Source organism: Monodon monoceros, unplaced genomic scaffold, assembly GCF_005190385.1.
Source record: "Monodon monoceros isolate NGI ecotype Baffin Bay Population unplaced genomic scaffold, NGI_Narwhal_1 Super_Scaffold_12, whole genome shotgun sequence".
NCBI classification, from domain to species: Eukaryota; Metazoa; Chordata; class Mammalia; order Artiodactyla; family Monodontidae; genus Monodon; species Monodon monoceros.
This window is the reverse complement of record NW_021703768.1, coordinates 158688078-158706515: the sequence shown is the minus strand read 5'-3', so window position 1 is coordinate 158706515 and position 18438 is coordinate 158688078. Positions and strand designations below refer to the sequence as shown.

The 18438-nt window shown below is 52.4% G+C and overlaps 1 protein-coding gene and 1 non-coding gene across 2 annotated transcripts; both read left to right on the top strand.

Moving 5' to 3' along the window:
* Positions 1 to 7552: 7552 nt before the first annotated feature.
* On the top strand, positions 7553 to 17136 carry EEF2 (eukaryotic translation elongation factor 2). Its single transcript, XM_029217087.1, has 15 exons — positions 7553 to 7633; positions 8643 to 8857; positions 9767 to 9948; positions 10040 to 10251; positions 10736 to 10914; positions 11009 to 11114; positions 11633 to 11746; positions 11991 to 12129; positions 12225 to 12420; positions 13057 to 13315; positions 13744 to 13851; positions 14665 to 15018; positions 15259 to 15441; positions 15524 to 15656; positions 16413 to 17136. Exons 1-15 carry the CDS (start codon positions 7631 to 7633, stop codon positions 16604 to 16606), a joined length of 2577 nt encoding a protein of 858 aa, XP_029072920.1. The 5' UTR covers positions 7553 to 7630; the 3' UTR covers positions 16607 to 17136.
* Positions 10594 to 10658, top strand: LOC114893514. The gene has a single exon (XR_003792932.1). It is a non-coding gene; the product is annotated as a small nucleolar RNA SNORD37 (small nucleolar RNA).
* Positions 17137 to 18438: the final 1302 nt, after the last annotated feature.

Below are 18438 nucleotides of genomic sequence, written 5' to 3'. Positions count from 1 at the left end.
GGTATCTTTGGGTAGTGACTGGAAGAGACACAGGGGGTTTCTGAGGGCTGGTCGTTCTGTATCTTGATTTTCATATTGGCTACTGGCATGTGTTTACTTTGTGAAAGGCATCAGATTTTATACGTTTGATTTATGCCATTTCTGTATTTTGGTTAAAACTTCGATCACAGCTTCAGACTGAGAAAACAAATTTATGGTTACCAAAGGGGAAAGGGGGAGGGGAGGGATAAATTAGGAGTTTGGGATTAACAATTACACAGTACTATATACGAAAGAGATGAACAATAAGGACCTATTGTAGAGCACAGGGAATTATATGCCATATCTTATAATAACCTGTAGTGGAAAAGAACCTGAAAAAGAATACATACATATATATATATAAAAAAAATTCAATCGCAACTTTGCAAATGTAAAGTGTTCTTATTTAGATGATAAATTATAGGGCCACCCTTCTCCCAGAGCCGGGCAGGGTGGTGGGGTGGTCTGAAACTAAGGCCCAGGGGCCGTATCCCCCTCTACTGCCTGTTTGTGTGCCCCAGTGAGCTAAGAATGGTTTTTACATTTTCAAAAAAATTATTTATTTGTTATTTATTTTTTTGGCTGCGTTGGGTCTTCATTGCTGCGTGCAGGCTTTCTCTAGTTGCGGCGAGCAGGGGTTACTCTTTGTTGCGGTGTGCGGGCTTCTCATTGCGGTGGCTTCTCTTGCTGTGGAGCACAGGCTCTAGGCGTGCGGGCTTCAGTAGTTGTGGCACACGGGCTCAGTAGTTGTGGCACGCGGGCTCTAGAGTGCAGGCTCAGTAGTTGCGGCACACGGGCTTAGTTGCTCCGCGGCATGTGGGATCTTCCCAGAGCAGGGATCGAACCCCTGTCCCCTGCATTGGTAGGCGGATTCTTAACCACTGCACCACCAGGGAAGTCCCAGAGGGGAATCAAAAGAAGAATCATAGTTCATGTCACGTGAAAATTGTATGAAATTCAAATTTTAGAGCCCATAAATAAAGTTTTATTGGAGCACAGCCATGCCCATTTGAGTATGTGTCATCTATGGCTGCTTACGTGCAGAGTTGTGTAGCTGTGATTGAAACCGTGTGGCCGGAAAAGCCAAGATGTTTTCTACTTGGCCCTTTTTGAAAAAATGAGCCAACATTTGTCTCAGAGTCATGCCTTGACTGGTCCATCTAAAGCTGCCCGCTCTGCTTTTTTTTTTTTTTTTTGCTGATGGTGCTGCACGGCAAGCCAGATCTTAGTTCCCTGATCAGGGATCGAACCCGCACACCCTGTAGTGGAAGCACAGACTCTTAACCACTGGACCATCAGGGAAGTACCCCTTCTGCTCTTTTTACACTCAGAGTCACACTGTTTCTTCACTGTGCCTCCCACCTCAGGGTCTTTGTATCTGCTGCTCCCTCTCCCTGGAATGCCATCTCCACTTTGGTCATCTTTCAGGTAACAGTTAAGGAATCACCTCCTCCAGGCAGCCCTCTGGAATCCCCCAGGCTAGGTCATAGCCCTCCCTATTCTATCCTCTCCTTTGCCTCTTCTCTTTCTCCTTCCTGGCACAATTTGAAAGCTTCCATTTGTGCAGATATTCGATTGACTATTTCCTTCACCAGAGGGTCAGCTCCTCGTGGGCAGGGATTCTTTTTTTCCTCTGACAGGCTCCCAGGAAAACATTTGCTAGATGAATGAGTGCCAAGACTGGAGGGATGTGAGGAATTCCAAGCAAAAAGGTTGAGCTGGGCTGCAAAACTGATGGGTGTGTTTGCAGGCGGGGAAGGGCGGGGCGGGTGGAAAGTCCCTCAGCCTGAGGTCCCAGGGGCAGATTTGCAAAGAAATGCAAAACAGTTTGCCTAGGGCTCTCAGTGAGTCCCTGTGGACCTGCTGGGAGCCCTCACAGGAGGCGGAGTCGGGAACAGATCCACCTTCACTTACCCTCTAAGAGTCTCAGTTTTAGCCTCTGTCAACTGGATCTGTACAGTGAGAACCTTCTGAAAGGGCCAGCAAATCCGTCTCCTCCGTGAGACCTCTGCACAGTTCAGTGATCTTAGGAACCAACACTGGACCACCCATTCTCACCATGCAGCCCCACCAGACCTCCCTAAACTCAGCTGTTCAACCATCCAGAGAAGCAGTACACCCCTTCCTAAGACTATTCCAGAACATTCCATGCTACAGAACACCCCTAGAGCATGTAGTGGGACTACCTAACCCTGAGATGTGTGCAGTTATCCTGGACCCTGAGAGAAAAGGAGAAATCAATACTACTGGTCCTATCTTTCTTTTTAAAAATTAATTATTTTAATTAATTAATTATTTTAATAATTATTAATTATTTTTGGGGTCCTTGTAGCTGCGCGGGCTTTCTCTCGTTGCCGCGAACGTGGTGCGTGGGCTTCTCATTGTGGTGGCTTCTCTTGTTGCGGTGCATGGGTTCTAGGCGCACAGGCTTAGTTGCTCCATGGCATGTGATATCTTCCCGGACCAGGGCTCGAACCCGTGTCCCCTGTATTGGCAGGCGGATTCTTAACCACTGTGCCACCAGGGAAGTCCCTGGTCCTATCTTTCTTTAAAATTTGGATGCTTTGCTCATCATGGACTGTTTTTGCATTTATTTGAAGTTTAAAAAGTGATACTAAAATATAATCATCGGGGACTTCCCCGTCAGTCCAGTGGTTAAGACTCTGCACTTCCACTACAGGGGGCACACGTTCTATCCTGGTTGGGGAACTAAGGCCCCACATACCTCGTGGTGCAGTCAAAAAAACAAAAAAACAAAAACCATCAGGACTGAGTTTTTTGGAGCTCCGCCCCCTTAAATTTTGTGCCCGAGGAGAGTACCTCGCTCTCCTCAATGCAGCAGGTAGTAAGTGCTAATAAATGCTCCTAGAAGGAATGGTTGCAATATATAAAATCTGGTGTTTCTATCTCACAATGGGGGCTGTTTTAATTTGCTGGGGAGGCCACAACAAAATGGGTAAATAAACATCAAATTTATTGTCTCACAGTTCTGGAGGTCAGAAGCCCCAGATCCAGGTGTCGGCAGGGTTGATTTCTGCTGAGGCCTCTCTCCTTGGCCTGCAGATGGCTGCCTTCTTCCTGTGTCCCTGTGTGGTCTCCCCTCTGGGCCTGTCTTTTCCCAATCTCACCAATATGACTGGTGTCATATTAAATTAGGGCCCACCCTAAAGACCTCACTTTAACTTAATTGCTTCTTTCAAACCCTGTCTCTAGGGCTTCCCTGGTGGCTCAGTGGTTGAGAGTGCGCCTGCCGATGCAGGGGACGCGGGTTCGTGCCCCGGTGCGGGAAGATCCCACATGCCGCGGAGTGGCTGGGCCTGTGAGCCATGGCCGCTGAGCCTGCGCGTCCGGATCCTGTGCTCCGCAACGGGAGAGGCCACAGCAGTGAGAGGCCTGCGTACTGCCAAAAAAAAACCCCAAACAAACATAAAAACCCTGTCTCTAAATAAAGTTACATTCTGAGGTACTGGGGGGTTAAGACTTTAATATATATGTTTGGGGGAGGGGCACAATTTAGCCCATAACAGGAGCAAATTCTTCAACGGGGCTTAATGTATGCCAGGCACTGTGCTAGGTACTTTATATTAACTTCTTTAAGTCTCACAAGAGCCCCAGAATAGAATAGGTTCTGTTATTATTCAACATTTTACATGAAGGATCCTGAGGCTCAGAGAGATTATGTAACTTGCCCAAGTTCACACAGGCTGCGAGGGCAGAATCTAAACTCATGATTTCTGGTTTCAGATCAACCAAATCTGGAATCAATCTAGGAAGTAGTAGTGGAGCAGAGTTGCTCCCTGACTAAACCATGCATTTTTTCTTTTAAATTGTGGTAAAATATACATAACGTAAAATTGACCTTTTAAATCGTTTTTGAGTGTACAGTTTAGTGTATTAAGTACACTCACATTGTTGTGCAGCCATCCCCACCATCTATCTCCAGGACTTTTCCATTTTTCCAAACGGAAACTCTGTCCCCATGAAACACTGACTCCCCCTCCCCCAGACCCTGGCCTCCACCACTTTACTTTCTGTCCCTTGGATTTGACTCCTTTAGGGACCTTATATAGGTAGAATTATACAATATTTGTCCTTTTTTTTTTTGGCTACACCATGCAGCTTGTGGGATCTTAGTTCCCTGACCAAGGATGAAACCTGGGCCCTCAGTGGTGAAAGCACAGAGTCCTAACCACTGGACCGCAAGGGAATTCCCCAATATTTGTGCTTCTGTGTCCAGCTTATTTCACTGAGCATACCATTTTATCCATGTTGTAGCCTGTGTCAGAATTTCCTTCCTTTTTGGAACGAAATTAGGTTATTTGTAGACACGTGGATGGATCTAGAGACTGTCATACAGAGTGAACTAAGTCAGAAAGAGAAAAACAAATATCGTATATTAACGCATATATGTGGAACCTAGAAAAATGGTACAGATGAACCGGTTTGCAGGGCAGAAATTGAGACACAGATGTAGAGAACAAACATATGGACACCAAGGGGGGAAAGTGGTGGTGGTGGTGGTGGTGGGATGAATTGGGAGATTGGGGTTGACATATATACACTAATATGTATAAAATGGATAACTAATAAGAACCTGTTGTATAAAAAAATAAATACAATAAAATTCAAAAAATAATAATAAAAGTGCCAAAAAAAAAGAGAGAAGAATTTCCTTCCTTTTTAAGGCTGAGTAATATTCCAGCGTATGGGTGGACCACTAAACCATGCCTTTTTAAGTCACTTGGCTCTGCCCTTATTAGCTGTGTGACCTTGGGGAAATCACTTAACTTCTCTGAGCCTCAATTTGCTCCTGCATAAATGAGCCCACACAAAGTCCAGGGTGTGGGGAGGATTACGTGAATTAATTGGTTTATTATTATTATATTTTAATATTTAGGCTGCACTGGGTCTTAGTTGCGGCCCATGGGATCTTCATTGCAGCATGCAGGATCTTTAGTTGCAGCATGTGGACTCTTAGTTGTGGCATGCATGCGGGATCCAGCTCCGCGACCAGGGGTCGAACCCGGCTCCCCTGCATTGGGAGCACGGAGTCCAACCCACTGGGCCACCAGGGAAGTCCCGTGAATTAATTGATTTAAAGGGTAGTGATGGGTATCCAATACGCGCTCAACAGCATCAAAAGGCAGATGCAAGGGGCGTGCAGTGGCGGCCTCTGGTCAGCAGGAGCCGCTGCCGGGACCTCCGTGTCCGCCCCGCGCCGCAGCGAGCGCACGCGCAGCAGAGCTTTCCTGCAGCGGTTGCTTTTTTTCGTGCTTCTTCCCCGCCCTTTACCCTCAGCTGTATTTATTACTGCAGACCCTGAGCCTGGCTGTCTGCTTTTGCTCTGTGCTGAAGCCCTGCTCCTCCCCAGGCTTCTGGGTCTGGGGATGGCGGTGGGGAGTTGTCCCCTGCCAACATCTGGCCTCATCCCTGCAGCTGGGGGGTGGAACACCTCTGCATGGAGGGTTACAGAGGGGAGGGAATGTCTTAAATTTCCCCATTCCCCTTAAACTCTCCCCGGCCTCTTTAATTTACATTAAGTTAAAATTTCTCAATAAGCAATCTATTCACTTGGGAGCAAATTCAACCCTCTTAACGAGAAAACTTTTGCTTTTAATCTCTGAAATGTTCCAATTTGCAAGGAAGTGCTGTGAAGTGCCTAAGACGGAGCCCAGCACACAGTTAGTGCTGAGTGCACTTAAACATTTTTTAAAAATTAAGATAGGGGCTTCCCTGGTGGCGTAGTGGTTGCGAGTCCGCCTGCCGATGCAGGGGACGCGGGTTCGTGCCCCGGTCCGGGAAGATCCCACATGCCGCGGAGCGGCTGGGCCCGTGAGCCATGGCCGCTGAGCCTGCGCGTCCGGAGCCTGTGCTCCGCAACGGGAGAGGCCACAAAAGTGAGAGGCCCGCGTACCGCAAAAAAAAAAAAAAAAAAAACTAAGATAAATCATTTATTAAGAATGGGAAACTGGATACCCATCTGCTGAAATCGCGTCCCCCCAACGGCGCATGCGCTTGCCATGTAAAATTAACATAACGTGTCAGGAACACAGGCGCAGGTGTTAAAGATACGGGATTGAGCTCGGGCATTGACGTCTGCTGCCTGCCACTCTGCGGCTCCGATCCTCGGTCGTTCGGTAGATATTTCTGGAGCAGCTCCTTCCTGCCTCAGTTTCCCCCTGGGTTAAACGCGGGATAGTGATGGCAGTCTTCGATTAAACGAAATCAGGGCTGTGATAGCGCTTTACAAAGCAAAACGCTCAAAGCCTTTGCGGAGAGAGGAGTGCATAGGCTTAGAGTCCAGACCCGAACTTGCATGGCTTTTTACAGACGCACATCTCCCCTGCTCCCAGCGCAGGGAAAGCACTGTAGTCCCCCTCTTTTTGACAGAGTGAATTTAGGGGAAGATTTACTGAAAGGGGTTTATTTACGCTAATGAGAATATCATTAATTGGTGCAAGAAATACTTATGAGCGCCTACTGTGTACCAGGCATTCAGCTGGGCTCTTTACCAAGAATAAAAATACTGAATTGAATGCCAATTCGTTCTCTTGAGCCAGAGATCTGAAATACAGCTGTTTCTTAGGGTCATATTAGGACACAAATGCAAAATAGTCTTCCTGCGCCTCCCCCTGGAGAGAAAATGAAGTAGAAAATGAGATTGCGCATGTAGAAAAGCGCTTAGCCCCCGTGCTTGCGACAGGGCAAACCAGTACCTGAAATGTGTTTTATTAATAGTAATGATAGCTAATTAAAAATAGCTGACGTGTATTGAGAACTGTGTCAGGCACGGCGCTAATCCCTGTACATATACTTAGTGAATTTTACTCTCCCCCAGTGAGGTCGTACTGATGACCCCATTGCGCAGATAAGGAAACTGAAGAATAGAAAAATACGAGTATCTACTGTAAGAACACTTAAAGTGGTGGAGCTAATAAGGTGTTTTGTTCACTGCTATATCCACAACACCTATAGCAGTGCCTGGTATAGTAGACGCTCGATCTGTCTTTGTGGAATAAATGAGTGATTAATACCTGCCTTTAAAAAAGCTTTTTTTTTCTTGTAAATAGACAGGTAGTTGCAAAAATGGTACTGAGAGGTCCCTAGTACTCTTACCCCTGTACTGTCATCTTACCTAACATCAAACCGAGGAAATTAACCTTGGTGCAATCTACAGACCCCATTAATATTGTAATCTGCTTTTAATAGGAGTGCTTGGCACTTTGCAGACTGATGTAGTTGCTATGATATGGTTAATATTCTCAGCTAAAACGGCTTTTTGCACCTAAGTATTGCATCCGGGAGGCGTGCACCCTGCACCGGGCGGACCACGCCCCGGGGAAAATTCAAGTGTGGAACGCAGACCCTCTATATTAGAGCAGCGGCGCCGACGCACAAGGGTTACCCTGTGGGAGGCCGTCCATGCGCCTGCGCGGGGCGTCGCTTCGCCCCGCCCCAGAAGCGGGGTCAGATGACCCGCCCAACCGGCGTCGGCCTATAAAAGCTCGGGTGTTGACGTCAGCGTTCTCTTCCGCCGTCGTCGCCGCCATCCTCGGCGCGGCTAGCCACACTCGGATCTGCCTGGGAGAATCCACCGCCATCCGCCACCATGGTGAGCAGCGCTGTTCAACGGGCGGCCTGAATCGGCGGCGGGGCCTCCGTAGGGCCGGCCCTACCAGGCCTGGAGAGCTGTGGTCTCCCTGACTGAGAGGAGACATGGCGGCGGCGGCGGGGCCGGCGGGCCCGGGGCTGGGGAAGCGGCTGCCGCCATGTCTGCGCGATACACTGCTAGCCGAGCTCCGCTTCCGGGGGCGCCGCCGCCTCCAGGACCCCGGGCCCGGCTGGAGCTGGGGCGGAGGCGGGGCGGGGGTATGATGATGTGGCAGACGCTGTAATGGCGGGCGCCGCGGTGCGAGCGGGGAGAGGGGAGCCGCCTTATGTAACCCGTGGGCTGGGAGTTTGAGTCCGATTTTCTGTCGGGAGCCGGGGGAGGCAAGGAAATGGCAAAAGAAGAGAAGAGTAAGACCTTTAGAAGTGTCTCGTCTTCTGACGTTGTGTAACCTTGGTCCTCCCTGTACCTCCCAGTTGTGAACACCTGATTCCAGAACTACGAGGTGGAGGCTCGTGCCTGTTAGGGCTGCGCAAGCCTCCCACCCGACCGGGGGTGGCATATTTAAGAATCAGGGGCAGGGTGCGTGGCTCTACCTGATTGACCCCCACCCTGCACAGCGAGAGGTGACCTTGGATTTTAAAGAGGCCCTTTGGTTGGGGGAAGGCTGGGGGTATAACCAGTGGCAACACAGTGGGGGGAACTTCGGCTGGATCCCAGATACGCCAATATACTATAAAGGAAATCTGTTGTCACTCTTTGAGAATTACTCCCCAGTACTCATTCTGGGTTGTGACAACCAGCGTCTGTCTTTTCAGGGACGGGGTGAATTGCATTTTTAAAGGGGTGTCAACAGAGAAAGGAGAATCTGGGTGGGAGTTGAGGCAGTGCCAGGACCAGCTCTCTCTGGCCATGGCCTAGCAGCCTCTATTGATCAAGGTCTCAGTGCCAAGCCTCATTCCTGGAGTGCCCGGCCATCCTGAGTCGTCCCCCCCCCCCCCCACCCACCCAGGTGAACTTCACTGTAGACCAGATCCGGGCCATCATGGACAAGAAGGCCAACATCCGAAACATGTCCGTCATCGCCCACGTGGACCATGGCAAGTCCACTCTGACGGACTCCCTGGTGTGCAAGGCGGGTATCATAGCCTCCGCCCGGGCTGGGGAGACCCGCTTCACTGACACCCGAAAGGACGAGCAGGAGCGTTGCATCACCATCAAGTCGACGTGAGCAAAGCCTTGGCACCCTCTGGACAGGGAGGGGGGGAGGTGCTTACTCTGAGTCCTTGGGCGGTGGGTAGGGAGGACAGACAGTAGCCAACCCTTTCCTGACAGGTTTCTGGGGAGATGAGCACATTGGGGTTGGGTTTTTGGACTGTGAGGGACAATGGGGCTTCAGCTAGTGAGATGGGAACCTTTGTCTCCTGTGGGAGAGGCACAGTGATGGGTGGTATTAAGGGGATTTGGAGAGGAGGGGGGCCGAGGGGCTCTTGGCATTGTCTGGAGAAGTCTGGGTGGGTGCTGCTGGCATCCAAGGATACTGCTAAAGGTCTTGCCTTACCTATGGTGGCCCCCTGTGAGTTTTCTGGCCCCAGATGTTAAGAGGGTGAGAAAACCCCCCTCCCCTGCAAAAAAAGGAAAAAAAAAGGCTGTAACAACAGTTGTCTTCATCTGGTAACATCTCCTTGGTCATTGGCTCTGAGACTCGTTTCAGCTGGGGAGGGAAGGGTGAAAGGTAGTCTTTGGGGTTTCTGGATCTTGCCTGATTGTGTAGCAGCTCTTTGAAATCAGGTGTGTTGAGCCTGAGAGGAACCAGGTGGACTCTGGTACCATTGCACCTGTACCAGGGAGGTGGTGGTTCCCGGCAGAGGGTGCTGCAGAGGTAAATGTCCCTGGATAGGATAGCTCTTGTGTGGGAAGTTTGTAGTTCATCTCTAGGGATGAGTAATGTGGGGGGAGGAGACAGGTTGCAGCATCTGTCTGGCTTTTTACTGGATTACAGCCTCACTTCAGAATCAAGAGCATCCACCCCGACTCCCGTGGGCAGGAACCTGATGGACCACAGGGCTAGTGGGAACAGGTTAGGAGCCAGGCTGAGGTGTGCCTCCATCCGGGTAACCTGTCCCAATCTCTCAGGGCCATTTCCCTCTTCTACGAGCTCTCAGAGAATGACTTGAACTTCATCAAGCAGAGCAAGGATGGCTCTGGCTTCCTCATCAACCTCATTGACTCCCCTGGGCATGTGGACTTCTCCTCAGAGGTGACAGCCGCCCTCCGTGTCACCGATGGTGCCTTGGTGGTGGTGGACTGCGTGTCAGGTAAGCAGCAGGCTTCCCCACGGATGGCGGGGAACCTGGGGCTGTCCCCTCTTTGGCCGACGGAGACGCCTCATCCCCTGCTGGTCCACAGGCGTGTGCGTGCAGACAGAGACGGTGCTGCGCCAGGCCATTGCCGAGCGCATCAAGCCTGTGCTGATGATGAACAAGATGGACCGGGCCCTGCTTGAGCTGCAGCTGGAGCCCGAGGAGCTCTACCAGACCTTCCAGCGCATCGTGGAGAATGTAAACGTCATCATTTCCACCTACGGGGAGGGCGAGAGCGGCCCCATGGGCAACATCATGGTAAGATTGCCTGACTGCTGAAGTCGGGGTCCCTTGGCAGATCGCCGTTTCCTGCTGTGTTCCTTCTCCCACCGGGTGGGCAGCATTCCTCATGCAGACTGGAAGGGTTGTGGTCTTCTCCTTCGGGGCTGCCCTTGGGAAACCACTGTTGTGAAGCCATGGCCTCTTGGGGATTCTTGGGAGGTTGGAAGGTGAGGTTGCCAGGAACCTTGGAATGGCAAGAAGGCTGGACTTCGGTGGAAGCTGTGGGGTAGCAGCTCAGCCTGCTAACAGAGGGGCATGGGGCAGTGCCTGTGGCATCATCGCACACCCCCTCGTGATGGGGGCAGAGCTGGGCACCCTGTACATGATGACTAAAATTTCTTCACTTTGACCTGACGGCTGTTGAAGAAATCCAGTGTCTGAGGGCCAGGGTGCTTGGGGGCTTCATTGATGTGGTTTGTGTCCAACTGTCCCAACTCACAGCTTCCTCCTGCTCTCTCAGATTGACCCTGTCCTCGGTACTGTTGGCTTCGGGTCTGGTCTTCACGGCTGGGCCTTCACTCTGAAGCAGTTTGCAGAGATGTACGTGGCCAAGTTTGCTGCCAAGGGCGAGGGTCAGCTGGGGCCTGCCGAGCGGGCCAAGAAGGTGGAGGACATGATGAAGAAGCTATGGGGAGACCGGTGAGTGCTGGAGACATAGCCCAAGTGTCCGTGGGGTCCTTCACACCTGCATCCCCCCAGATTCCCCTAACTTGGGTTGAGTCTTGTCTGACAGGTACTTTGATCCAGCCAACGGCAAATTCAGCAAGTCAGCCAACAGCCCAGATGGCAAGAAGCTGCCGCGGACATTCTGCCAGCTCATCCTGGACCCCATCTTCAAGGTGAGCTGGCGTGTGCTTGATGTAGTAGGCGTCCCCAGGGCTGTCCTTGGGCTCCCTGAGAATCTGGTACCCAACCTGCTGCAGCCAGTAGCAAGGTGCCGTGGGGCAAGGCAGGGCCAGGCTGCAGAGGCAGCTCCTGGGACAAGGATGAGTCAGCATGAGGTCAGAACGCCCTCAGGGTTCCACCCTGACAGGGAAGTCTCCCTGACCCCTGGGCTATATTCATCATCGGGGGGACCATCAGCCTCCCTGACTGGGCAGCAGGTGAGATGAGGTAGGAGGGTCTAGGGTTTGCAAGCCTGTGAGTTTAGTGAGTGTATGCTCGATATCTGAAAATAGAAAGGGTTTTTTTTTTTTCTTTTAACAATCTGTCGAGAAGTGTCCCCGTGATTTGCTTAATTGGGTCAGGCCTTTGGCGGTAAGTGAAGATGGCCTTTAAAGCTCCAGAGCAGGAAGCAGGTAGCTTCAGGCTTCCAGTATGTTCCCAAACCCACTTTGCCATGTCTCTTGGGTGTCAGGTGTTTGATGCAATCATGAATTTCAAGAAAGAGGAGACGGCAAAACTAATTGAAAAACTGGACATCAAGTTGGACAGTGAAGATAAAGACAAAGAAGGCAAACCACTTCTGAAGGTGAGTGGAGCGGCCATCCTGTGAGTCCCCATCCCAGCTTGAGTGCCATTTTCTCAGGTAATCAGACAGCTGGCTGTAAGGGTCTCAGGGCTCCACGCTGGGCCCAGGCTGACGTTAGAAGTATGAGCAGCAGGAGCTCTGTCACCAGCAGGGGTGGGTAGGAGACGTCAGGTGTTTTACGCTGCTCTTGTAGGTTCTTTCTCAAGTCATTTCTTTTGTTCCTCTCTCACATCCCCTACCTCAGGCAGTGATGCGCCGCTGGCTGCCTGCCGGGGATGCCCTGCTGCAGATGATTACCATCCACCTGCCCTCGCCCGTGACGGCCCAGAAGTACCGCTGTGAGCTCCTGTACGAGGGGCCCCCGGACGACGAGGCCGCCATGGGTACGTGGGTGTGCCTGCATCCTGGGGTTAGAACGCTGGACAGCGCTGCCAGGGAATCAGTTTCCCCTGTGGGGGGTTCCTTTTTCTCTCCTCAGGCATTAAAAGCTGTGACCCCAAAGGCCCTCTTATGATGTACATTTCCAAAATGGTGCCGACCTCTGACAAAGGTCGGTTCTATGCCTTCGGCCGGGTCTTCTCAGGGCTGGTGTCCACCGGCCTGAAGGTCAGGATCATGGGGCCCAACTACACGCCCGGGAAGAAGGAAGATCTATACCTGAAGCCAATCCAGAGGTGAGGTGCTCCGTGAGGCAGAGGGTGCCCAGCAGCCTCCCTTTCATCCCTCAAGCCAGTGAAGGGGGAAGGGTGAGGGTTATCTGAATGTAGACTTGGCCGGGGGAGGCCCACCAGGAAATAGTGTCTCCTCCTCCCCACTAGGGATTCACAGTGAGGCACAGCCCGGAGTTGGGAAGCAGTTAGGCTGAAATTACGGTGGCAGCATACATTTTAAAATACCCAGAGAGCAGGCTCTGACCCCAGAGATGTCATGTGGCGGGTGGCCACCCAGTCCAGGTGTGGGTAGTGGGAAGAGCCTCCATTCCTGCTAGTTCCTCGGGGCCCTGACTGTATTGCGACCTGCGAGTGCCACCGGTTTCCCTGTGGCACGCATGTCTGGCCTGGGTCGGTGCAGAGTCCTGCACAGGGCACGTGTTAATGAGCAGGTGGCTCTGTCCTGGTGTCCAGGAGCCAAAACTCTCATTGAGACCTGGCTTGCAAGATAGATTCAGGGCTTGGCCCAGGGTGGGGTGGCACTGCCCCTTCAGACAAGAAGACAGCCGCAGGCTCCAAGACAAAGGAGGCTTGTCTTTGGTCATTTGGGGATCTGCCACCCCAGTGCCGATGCATTGTGGCCTTTTGTGTCTCCCCCAGGACAATCCTGATGATGGGCCGCTACGTCGAGCCCATCGAGGATGTGCCTTGTGGCAACATCGTGGGCCTGGTGGGCGTGGACCAGTTCCTGGTGAAGACAGGCACCATCACCACCTTCGAGCATGCCCACAACATGCGGGTGATGAAGTTCAGCGTGAGCCCTGTCGTCAGGGTGGCTGTGGAGGCCAAGAACCCGGCCGACCTGCCCAAGCTGGTGGAAGGCCTGAAGCGGCTGGCCAAGTCGGACCCCATGGTGCAGGTGGGTGGGCCCCGGCGGCGGTGGTGGTTTGTTGGCTTATGTGGTGTGGCTGAGCCGAAGGATTCTGCTGGCTTCTCACACAAGTAGAGATTCTGTGTTGAGAAAACCAGCTGTGCTGGGTACACCTGCCCTGGTAGAGGTGCTGCCCTTAATTTAAATGGTGGTTTTCCACCCAGGAACCCGATTTCTTTCGTAGGCTCCTTGGGTCTTTACAGGCTGCCTGTGCATGGAGGGTCCTTACAGAAGGTTAATGTTGAAAACGAGTAAAGAGGACCCTGCTGTCTTCCCCCCAAAACCCCATTTTGGGAGTCTGCCTTTTCCATCTGGAGGAAAGCTTGGAGCCGGCTTTCTACCTGTCCCTAGAATCCCTTGGGTTTCCCGCATTTGTCCCGGGGTCTGTGCTCAGGCTGACACGTGGCCCTTTTCAGTGCATCATTGAGGAGTCTGGGGAGCACATTATCGCGGGTGCCGGGGAGCTGCATCTGGAGATCTGCCTCAAGGACCTGGAGGAGGACCACGCCTGCATTCCCATCAAGGTGAGGCCTGGCGCTGCTCTGGTGGCCGGAGGCCCGCTGTCCCCAGGACGGAGGGCAAGGCAGGGCCCTGGGTCCAGGCTGGGCTCTGAGGGGCCCATTGACTGGGCCACTCAGTTCTCTGTCCTTCCATCCGTTACTGCCAGGTGATATGTGCTGTCGTGACACCAGCTTAGATGCGTTGGCAAGGCTGGAGTGTGAGCGGTCTGCTTCTTAACAAATTTTTTACAAAGCTCTTGGGAAGTGCAGACACTGAGGCTTACGTAGCCGGCCCCACGCCCAGCTGGTGCGTTCTGGTTTCCATTCTCCTTTTTTTTTCCCCACAGAACTGAGCGCAGATCTGTGTCTGTTCTCAGACGTGGATTTGGGTTTCTTTACGTGTGGTTCTCTTTGTTAAGCTTCTGTCTTTTCGTTTCTCTCTACTTACAGGAATGAAATTTTCTTTTTTCAGGTATGGTGACAGCTTTTCCCCATTGTTCTCTATGTTAGAAAACTAATATGCTGGGGTGTGGGGTTAGGCCTAGCACTTGTATCTTTTGAGATTTTTTTCCCCCAGTTAATACCGCATATGTGGAGTTTCACTGTTTCACCAGCCCTCTTGGCAGTGGGCTTCCTCCTACAAGGGAGTAGCTGCACACCTCATGTTTACACAGAAGACATGCATGGCTCTGTGGCGTCAGATCAAACTCACTCTGTTTTCTGTGCCACTGCCACTGTTAAGTGGGCCTCGTTATTAGGAAGACCGTCTGTTAAGATGCCTCTCAGGTGTCTGGTTCCTGTGGCAGACCTGACCTGACCTGCGCGCTCCTTTTGCAGAAATCCGACCCAGTTGTCTCGTACCGAGAGACCGTCAGTGAGGAGTCTAACGTGCTCTGCCTGTCCAAGTCCCCCAATAAGCACAACAGGCTGTACATGAAGGCACGGCCCTTCCCCGACGGCCTGGCCGAGGACATCGACAAGGGTGAGGTGTCTAACCGCCAGGAGCTCAAGCAGCGGGCCCGCTACCTAGCCGAGAAGTACGAGTGGGACGTGGCCGAGGCCCGCAAGATCTGGTGCTTTGGCCCTGATGGCACCGGCCCCAACATCCTCACTGACATCACCAAGGGCGTGCAGTACCTCAATGAGATCAAGGACAGTGTGGTGGCCGGCTTCCAGTGGGCCACCAAGGAGGTGAGGGGCTGCTCAGGCACAGCTCTGGTGGGTTTGTCACTGGGGCGTCCTCCTGTCCTTGTTTCCCTGTTGGCAAGGTGGGGCTGTGGTCCTGCCTCCTGGGAAGGGGACCCTAGGGAGGCCGAGATGGTGGCCCCTGTCGGTGAGACCTGGAGGAGCTGGCACAGACAGTTCTGGCTGACCTGTTCTCAGGAGCTGCAGTAGAGGCGGTTTCTTGATGGTGTTCCCCTTCCTCCATAGGGGGCGCTGTGTGAGGAGAACATGCGGGGCGTGCGCTTCGACGTCCACGATGTGACACTGCACGCGGACGCCATTCACCGCGGGGGCGGCCAGATCATCCCCACGGCCCGGCGCTGCCTGTACGCCAGCGTGCTGACTGCCCAGCCCCGGCTCATGGAGCCCATCTATCTTGTGGAGATCCAGGTGGGGAGGCCTGGCCCCCCCAGCTGCTGCTCCCGGTCCCACCCTGCCCAACAGTTGCTAATAGCCTTTCTTTGCCTGACAGTGTCCAGAACAAGTGGTTGGTGGTATCTATGGTGTCCTGAACAGGAAGCGGGGCCACGTCTTTGAGGAGACCCAGGTGGCCGGCACCCCCATGTTTGTTGTGAAGGCCTACCTGCCTGTCAATGAGTCCTTTGGTAAGTGCCAGTCTGGTGTGGTCCTCAGATGCCTGCTGCCTTTGGGGTGGAGCCCAGCAGACATTCAGCCCATCTGGTCTAGGACGGGACCCATTTCTTCTCACCTTTTTTAGTATTTATTTGGTCGGGCTGGATCTTAGTTGCGGTAGGCTTGCTCCTTAGTTGCGGCTCACGGGCTCCTTAGTTGTGGTATGCGAACTTGTAGTTGCGGCATTCATGTGGGCTCTCTAGTTCCCTGACCAGGGATTGAACCTGGGCCCGCTGCATTGGGAACGCAGTCTTAACCACTGCGCCACCAGGGAAGTCCCAGGGGCCCAGTTCTTTCTTGTTGTGCATGGCACAGGGTGGGTCTGATGGGAGCTGTTGCTTTCTGCATCGCAGTTGTGGAGGAGGTGCCCTGTTTCTCATTTGGGCCTCTGGACTGTTGAATTAGGGGGAAGGTCCTTGGGCCTGTAAATCTAAGAGCAAAGCCTGCAGAGAAGCTGTGCTGGAGCCCTGGTTCATCCTGAGAAGGAGCAGGTGGAGACCAGAGGCCCAGGAAGGGCCAGCCTTGCCCCACTTACTAATCAGTAGCCTTTGAGGGAGCCTTTGGGTGAGGGATGGGATAATGGGCCTGGCATCGGACATGAGCCAGGTAGTCCGGACTCTGATCCTCTGGTGTGGGCCTGTGTTCCCACCTTCCCCTCCTGGCCTCCGCCAGGGAGCCATGAGGCTGCCTGGGCTGCCCGGTGAGCGCCGTTTCTGTGCCTCCTACAGGCTTCACCGCTGACCTGAGGTCCAACACGGGCGGCCAGGCCTTTCCCCAGTGTGTGTTCGACCACTGGCAGATCCTGCCCGGTGACCCCTTCGACAGCACCAGCCGCCCCAGCCAGGTGGTGGCAGAGACGCGCAAGCGCAAAGGCCTGAAGGAAGGCATCCCGGCCCTGGACAACTTCCTGGACAAGTTGTAGGCAGCCTCCCCGCAGCCCGCTGCCTGGTGGGACTCGGCGCAGCCCCTGCGCCCAGGGACAGGTGACCACAGCAACAGCCCCACATTCTCCACGACACCTTGAGGCTGTCCAGACCCAGTAATGTTCTGCCTGACAAGTTTCTGGGGCCCACTCCGTGCCATCGCTCAACATGAACACTTGATGCCGTTTCTTTCGATATTTATTTCTAGATTTCAGAGGCAACAGAAGTGCCCTCACAGCAGGGACTTATCTGGCTGGTAGGGATGGGGGAGGAGATGGGACACCCAAAGCTTTTTTGTTAAGAGGGAAATTCACATGTCCAAAAAAAGTTAAAAATAAACGCATTAAGAGGTTTATTTGGGTAAATGGCCCGTAGTGGATTTTCCTCCGGAAAGGGGGAAGGAACAAGCGGGTAGATGTTCTCTTTGGACAGAAGCTAGAAGGCAGGAAATCCTGTGCAGTGTCACCATGAGCACCTCCAGCTGTATTAGTGCCATTGGAATAATAAATTTGATATGGTGGTGATCGTGCATGCATGTCCATGGTCTTTCTCCATCCTCTCAGGCTAGAATGGACTCCCTGTGCCGGTGAGCAAGGCCATTGTTTACGCTCCAATACACAGTGTTCAGTATCATCTCCAAATGTCCAGGGCTGAGGCAGAGGTCCGTGAGACTTCACGTGATCCAGGCGAGTCGAGTTGTCCACCTGTCACGTGGGGCCAGCCGGTGGAACTGTCCTACATCTGTGCTGTTTGCAGGGGCAGCCACTGGCCTCATGTGTCTACTGAGCATTTGAAATGGGGGCAGTGCAGCCCAGGACCGTTACTTTTAGCTGTAAACATATTTCCATAGTCTGATGGCGCTGGTGCTGTCTTAGCAGTCAGTGCAGGCTGGGAAAATTGCCCATGTGCTTAGCTTTGTCCCATCAAAACTTCCCTGTGGTTACTGCAGTGCTGACTAGCACACTGGGAGCTGATTTGTGCCTGGGTTGTGGGAGGAGCCTCAGTCTAACTTCCATGCTAGGAGCAGCTCTTTGAAAAAACAGCAAGGATTCCTTTGTAGGATTCTCTGGATTTGTCCATTCAAACTTGGACCCTAAAGATTTGTAACGTTATGCGTGGGTTATCACTCTACATGCCAGTCCTCAGGAAGGCGGATGGGGACAATGAGGTGCTGGTGTGGGGTTCCAGGCCAGGAGGGTGGCCATTGTGCTCCCAGGCTGCCCAGACCTATACCTCCACTAATATGTGTCTTGTTAAGGTATGGAAAGGGGAGGAAAAGAGCTGTAGAAACCTGATGAACGTTGCCTAGAGCCAGATGACCAAGGTCAACATCAGTGATAAGTCAGGATGATACTATGGACCCTTGATAAGGAGTGATGAAAATGGCACTGTATGGTCTTCCTAAAACCCGTCACCCCTCTTTAACCACAAGAAAGACAAATTCCAATTGAGGGGGTAGACCAATCCTCAAAACTGTCTAAGTCATCAAAAACTGGAAAGTGTGAGAAGCTCAAAGCCCAGAGGAACCTAAGGAGACATAACTAAATATGACGTGGGATCCTCGAACAGGAAAAGGACATTAGGGAAAAACAAGGAACTCTGAATAAAGTACAGACTGGTTAATAACGTATCACTCTTGGTTCATTAATGGTGACAAATACAAGATGTAATAGGGGAAACTGGATATGGGAGAAAGTGCTGCTTTAGCTGTGCACTGAAGTGTGCTTAGGAGTTAAAAGAGTGGAGGAAGGTGGTTCCCAGGCAGGAGGAAGAAAGAGTTGGTGCCATCTCAATGAGATGCTTGAGGCGAGAAGGCAAATGGTGGAGTGAA